We start from the raw sequence: 7,134 nt of genomic DNA, 5'->3' as shown, positions 1-7,134 counted from the left end.
CCAACTGACTTGATTAGTATTCTAACTGACTTTATTCAATTTCTATCCTTCTTTATTGAGATTTCATCCGACGTTAATGAATAATCTCAAGGTTTTATTGGTTCTATTTTGTCAAACTTTGTTGAGATTCAAGCAGACTATTTTGAGAGTCTACTCGACTTAATTGACTTTCTGCAAGAGTCTTTATTTACTTTTTACCCGAACTTATTAAGATTCTATGAGACTATATTGACTTTTTACCAAACTTAATTGACTTTGGACAGGATATTTTTTAGATTCTACCCGACATTATTGATATTTAGCTCACTTCATTGAGATCCCAACAGACATTTTGACATTCTTCTCAAATTTAATGAGATTCTACTCGACTTTTTGACTTCCTACCAAACTTTTGATTTTCTACCCGCCATATTGATATTTTAGCTGACTTAATTGAATTTCGATCCAACTTCTTTGAAATTCTAGCCGACTATATTGAAATTCTACCGGACTTGATTGAATTTCTATTCGTTTTTATTAAGATTCCAGCCAACTTTATTGATTTTCTACCCGACTTTATTTAAACTTTACCGAATTTATTGTTTTTGATATCGATAATCGGGATTATTCCCGATTCTGTTGCCTTTTAAGCTACCTTTATCGATATTCTACCCGACTTTTTTGTGATTTTGACGGGCTTATGCAGCTTTCTACCAGACTTTATTAAATTTTATATGACTTTATTGAGATTCTACCAGGCTTTATTAAATTTTATATGACTTTATTGAGATTCTACCAGGCTTTATTGGGATTATTCCCAAGTTCATTTCCTTTCCAGCTAACTTTATTGATTTTCTAGCCAGCATTTTGAGCTTTCCTACCACACTCACCTTTATTAAATTTTTATCCAACTTTATTGATATTCTACCTAACTTTACTGAGATTCATACCCGACTATTTGACTTTCTACCCGGTTTTTTACTTTCTACCTGACTTTGTTGAATTTATAACCGACTTTGTAGCGACTTGACTTAGGCCTGTTTACGCTAATTTTTCCTCCTCATTCATTCCATGACATTCTCACATTGCAGCACAGGCATCAACTACGTCACTCTCATTTCACACATTCATTAGTCCCTATTGTTTACTTTATCTTTGCCATGCTATTCAATTTACTCATCACCTTTACTTTTAGTAATAAGTTTTTATAGGTAAGTATATAAAGTTATAAACAATTAGAGTTCAGTTAGAATCAAGACACGCAGTAGTCACATCGTCTCTTCTCCTGCTCTGTTTTCTCCACACGTTAAATAGGACACGCCAGGTTGGAAACGACACCTCAGTCGATGGATGGATTTATTTAGTGCTAACATTGATCGCCGTTCTGATGTAGACTTGAACTTTATTGAGATTCTACTCGACTTTCTCGACTTCCTACCCGACTTTATTGAATTTTTATTGGTTTTCTTGAATTTCAATGCAGCTTTACTGATATTCTACCCCCAGACTTTCTCGACTTCCTACCCGACTTTATTGAATTTTTACCCAATTTTAATTGATTTTCTATCTAGTTTTCTTAAATTTCAATGTCACTTAATTGATATTCTACCTGGCTTTATTGGGATTATTCCCGATATTGTTGCCTTTTTAGTTGACTTATTCAATTTTCTACAAGACTTTATTGGATATCTATCTGATTTTATTGAGATTATCCCTAGCTTCACTGAGATTCATATCCGTCTTTATTCACTTTATACCCGATATTATTTACTTTCTACCTGATTCTATTGAATTGATACCTGACTTTATTGAGATTCCACTCGACCTTTTTGACTTCCTACCCGACTTTATTGGTTTTCCACCCAATTTTATTGATTTTCTACCTGGTTTTCTTGAATTTCAATGCAGCTTTACTGATATTCTACCCCCAGACTTTCTCGACTTCCTACCCGACTTTATTGAATTTTTACCCAATTTTAATTGATTTTCTATCTAGTTTTCTTAAATTTCAATGTCACTTAATTGATATTCTACCTGGCTTTATTGGGATTATTCCCGATATTGTTGCCTTTTTAGTTGACTTATTCAATTTTCTACAAGACTTTATTGGATATCTATCTGATTTTATTGAGATTATCCCTAGCTTCACTGAGATTCATATCCGTCTTTATTCACTTTATACCCGATATTATTTACTTTCTACCTGATTCTATTGAATTGATACCTGACTTTATTGAGATTCCACTCGACCTTTTTGACTTCCTACCCGACTTTATTGGTTTTCCACCCAATTTTATTGATTTTCTACCTGGTTTTCTTGAATTTCAATGCAGCTTTACTGATATTCTACCCCCAGACTTTCTCGACTTCCTACCCGACTTTATTGAATTTTTACCCAATTTTAATTGATTTTCTATCTAGTTTTCTTAAATTTCAATGTCACTTAATTGATATTCTACCTGGCTTTATTGGGATTATTCCCGATATTGTTGCCTTTTTAGTTGACTTATTCAATTTTCTACAAGACTTTATTGGATATCTATCTGATTTTATTGAGATTATCCCTAGCTTCACTGAGATTCATATCCGTCTTTATTCACTTTATACCCGATATTATTTACTTTCTACCTGATTCTATTGAATTGATACCTGACTTTATTGAGATTCCACTCGACCTTTTTGACTTCCTACCCGACTATATTGGTTTTTCACCCAATACTATTTATTTTCTACCTGGTTTTTTTTGAATTTCAATGCAGCTCTACTAATATTCTACCCCCAAACTTTCTGGAATTCTTAGCAGACGGTATTGAATTTTTTACTTTCTTGACAACCCAACTTTTTTTAAGACTCCATCTCCTTTGTTTGTTTTTCTACCCGACTTTATTGAAAATGTACCCGACTTCATTCATTTAGATTCCACCTTACTTTATTGACAAGACATTATTGACTTTCAGCCAAATTTCGCAAAACTTTATTGAGATTCCACACGAATTTTTTGAGATTCTGCTCAAACTACAATAGATTCTACCGGATATTATTGACTCTCTACCCAACTTTTTGACTTCCCACCAGACCTTATTTGTTTATTTTCTCTTTGACTTTATCATTTTTCCCAACATGATTGACTTCCTACCTGAATTTGTTTAGATTTTACGCTGAAATTATAATAAAACTGGCAGAAATTCAATAAAATCAATAAAATCAGGTAGAAAGTCCATAAAAGCGGATAAAAGCATAAAAGAAAATCAATAAAGATTGTTAGAATATCAGTCAAGTAGGGTGGGAAGTAAAAAAGTCAGGTAAAATGTCAATAAAGTCAGGAAGAAAGTCAATAAAGGCTAGTAGAAAGTCTTGTAGAAAGTCAATAAAGTCGGGTGGAATCTCATTGAGATCAGGTAGAATCCCAATAAAGTTGGATAGAAAATCAACGAAGAGAGAATCTCAAAAACGTTGGGTAGAAATTGAATAAAGTCGGGTAAAAAATATAGAACGTTGGGTAGAAAATCAATAAATTCGGGTGGAATCTCAATAAAGTTGTGTTGAAAATCAATCATGTAGGGTGGAAAATTATGAATCAGGTAGACAATCAATAAAGTCGTGTTATCAATAAAGTAAGGTAGAAAATCAAAGATCCAAATTCGAAGAGACTTTCTAGAAATAGGAGACTCATTCCCAGCTGACAGTTAACGTTTTTGCAAAAGTAAGGCCAAATTTGAATTAAGGGTCCATGTCACTGAAACCTTAGCCATGTCGCTTTTATCAGGGTCTTTTTGGACATATTTGAACCGTGAGCCATGGCTTAATTGACATGACTGACGGACCAGACGTCAATCTGCTCATTGTGATTGAAGTATAACACTTGGAAAATAATTGGAAGATATTACAAATGAATATTCACTTTCCCAATCACTTTTCAAACGGTAATTTATTTGACAGATTTTCAAAGTTTAAATCTTTAAACAACAAAAATTACTGGATGACCAATACGAGCCAATGCTTGCAGAATGGCAAAAGAGGGAAGGAATTTGATTGGTGTTTAGTTAATTAGCTTTTTAAAAACTCTATTCCTGAACAGGACTTTGCAATCAGTGGCGGACTCCTGGGGGCGAGGGGGGGGGGCGACCGCCCCCAATACTTTTAAGGAGAGTGGTCTTTTGTTCCAAAACAATATGAAATGTGACGTCATCTTATTAAAACAATAGGCTTGCCCCCCCAATATTTGACCAAATTTCCGCCCCTGCTTGCAATCACGTTCGCAGTTCAAAGAAACTGATTGACCTAAACAAATCCAAACTGCTGTCCGTCTTCCTTATGCATTAATTTGCTCATAGTTGTGAATACAGTCACCTTTTACCCCATCCTTGACATTCTAACAACAGTTATGCAGTAATGCTTCAGCTATACGAGAAACACGTTTCTGGGTTTTTATGCTACTAAGAACTGGTTCTTCATAGAAATTTTAAAATATTTTTACGTAAATCAACATCGTGTATATCAAATAAATTTAAAATATTATGGAATCAAAAAGTAGAACAAAGAAAACATTTAAAAGAAGAAAGCAACATGAAAGCCAAAGTACAAAAATATATTTATCACCGAAAGTAAGTTTCATTATTGTATTCAATATATCCTTGAAAGAAAAAGCAATTAGATTCTACCCATTAATTCAAAAGTAATTAACGTATGTATTGTTTAGCTATCTTTACCAGAAACAAATACATAGGCCTGTTTATAAATTTCAATTTTAAGCACAAATTTGACGCAAGCTTCTCGACATTACTTAACGAAACGATTAAATAAAGAAAACTTAAATAAAGTTATTATCAACAGACAGATTACTGTTAAAAACTAAACAAAAATGCAACATAACAAGACATTGAAGGAATCTGGGACATAAACAAAGTTATTCGTTGCTCTCTCACCCCCTATTCGTAAAATTTCGTGTCATGACATGACATGACATGACATGACGTGTACGAACAAGTACTGACTGCATATTTGCTACTCCCATTATTAGAATTTAAGTTCTTGAATACTTTTCTGTTTTAAACCCAAATAACAGTTCACTAAGTGATATGAAGTCTATCAATATTTGTAGATTATATCTGTATCTGGATAGTATGTGGAAGACAACAATTCTAGGAATTCTTTAGCATTTTCCAAGAACCAGGGCCAGCAGCGCCATCCTTACGTACATTCCACATTCCACCTGTCGGAAGTAGGCTGCTCTTGGGTCACTATCGATCTCCGGACTAAAAGGAAAATTCAAATAATGCATGTACAATACAAAATTGGTTTTTAAAACAGGCGTAAAAAGAGGGAAATTAGATCCCTGCTTGATATCATCTACAAAGATAAACTGCTTCCTGATGCTTTTGATAGAAATAAAATATATCAAGTTTGCCGGGATTGGTTACTTCAGAAAAACCCTAGCAAATTCTACAAATACTAGTTGGGGCTTACCTGATTTCGTTATTTCTTGGCAGAGGGTGCATTACGACCATTTTCTCTTTCGCATGCGTGAGAAGTCTTGGTGTCAGAAGAAAGGAATCATTGACCTAGAAAAAAATTCATTTAGAAGACCACACAATACTTGCAATCAGAAGAGAAACAAACTGAGAATTGAGAAGCTAATACATAATAATGGAAACATTTCATTTTCAATTCAACTTAAACTACAACTACAAATCTCACTATTACAAGGTAATTTGCAATTGGCTAGCCTGGTTTTACAAAGAAAAAACTATAACAATCGTAAGGTAAAAGAAAAAACTGAGAAAAATAAAATAAAACAACTAAAGTTAAAAAGGATGTAATTCCGGATTTGTCCATGGCTTATTTTTGCAACAAAATATGTAGTACGTAGTACGGATGGCAATGTTGGAAAGTTTAGAAATGAGATACTGTTTTTGTTGCTGATCGATGGAGAGAGAGTCACACATTTTGAAGAATGAATTGCAGGAATTGCAATTATAACTATTATAATAATAATAATAATAATAATAATAATAATATAATTATTTATACAGGATTGCCTTTTCAGCAACAAAGGTGCTGTTATCAATAAGGGCCCTGTTTTGAACATATACAATATTAGAAAAACCTAAACTTTAAAAAGGAGTTACTTATAATCAGAATCTTGAAATTAAAGCTTTAAAATCATTCTCTACTTTACAATCTCTATTACGATAAAAAATGTTCTCTCAACTTGGATTTAAAAATAACAAGCGATTTCAGGGAACGCATGTCTCGTGGAAGTTCGTTAAAACAGTACGGTCCTTGAAAGTAAAGGGATCTTTTCGCAGTTTCTGTTTTAACCAAAGGCAGTCTAAGCAATGCTTTATTGTTTCTTGTTTCGTGTTGATGGTCAAAATTGTCTGCGTAATTTCTGAGGGCTGGTATGCAAGTCCCTTGACGAGATTTGAACATCTGTATTGCAGCTTTCATCTCTTTTTTATTATTAATGTTTCTTTTTTTTACCTTACCTTATTTCAGGTCCTAAAGATTTTTCGATGATGAGAAAAAATTTGAAGCTATTAACTCGCTCGAAAGTCTACTGATTTTCGGAGCCTATATATTATAAACCTCTACGTTGTTACATACATGAAAAAACTATGACAAGTAAATTTGCACTAATTTCTTAGGCCCTGGATACATAATGTAAAACTAAACAACCAACGGTTCTAAGAGGAAACTTCAGTAGATGGCCTAACAGTTAAGGGTCTTAGAATTACAAGATAAAAACCAGATTGCCGCTCGTACTTACTTTCTCAAACTCCTCTTTACTAGGGAATCTTTCTCTTTGAATTCGCGTCATGTATAAAACATCAGTGGCTGGCAATGCGTCTTCAATCGAGTCAAATTCACTCTGTTAAACACAAAAACCTGTTAAACCTGTTATCAATGGCTTGTTAAATTTCATAAAGTCTTTTCCGTATAGAATTAATGTCAAAATCAAGACATCTGAAAAAGTGTCACTAATATAGGCTACTTAAAATATATGAAAAAGAAGAATTAAATGATTAAACTTAATTAATTGTTTGATACACTCTCAATTAATTGCTTGACACTTATATAATTTCTATATATCTTGCATTAAATGCTACCTGGAGTTCCCTCCTATAACTGCTCTATGGCTTTACACTGCTTTTT

General features: G+C 33.2%; 1 protein-coding gene across 1 annotated transcript in view; it reads right to left on the bottom strand.

Moving 5' to 3' along the window:
• Positions 1 to 4,449: 4,449 nt before the first annotated feature.
• The window catches only part of LOC135688841 (multifunctional protein CAD), a 40,215-nt gene continuing 37,530 nt past the window's right edge, over positions 4,450 to 7,134 (bottom strand). The window contains exons 39-41 of the mRNA XM_065205872.2: positions 6,749 to 6,850; positions 5,446 to 5,540; positions 4,450 to 5,234 (exon numbers count right to left, since the gene is read on the bottom strand). Coding sequence (XP_065061944.2) covers positions 5,132 to 5,234; positions 5,446 to 5,540; positions 6,749 to 6,850 — 300 coding nt within the window. The 3' untranslated portion in view covers positions 4,450 to 5,131. The remainder of the gene's footprint in view (positions 5,235 to 5,445; positions 5,541 to 6,748; positions 6,851 to 7,134) is intronic.

The sequence above is a fragment of the Rhopilema esculentum genome, chromosome 9 (assembly GCF_057945365.1).
Source record: "Rhopilema esculentum isolate cy_ngs chromosome 9, ASM5794536v1, whole genome shotgun sequence".
NCBI lineage: Eukaryota > Metazoa > Cnidaria > Scyphozoa > Rhizostomeae > Rhizostomatidae > Rhopilema > Rhopilema esculentum.
This window is presented reverse-complemented; position numbering and strand designations above follow the sequence as displayed.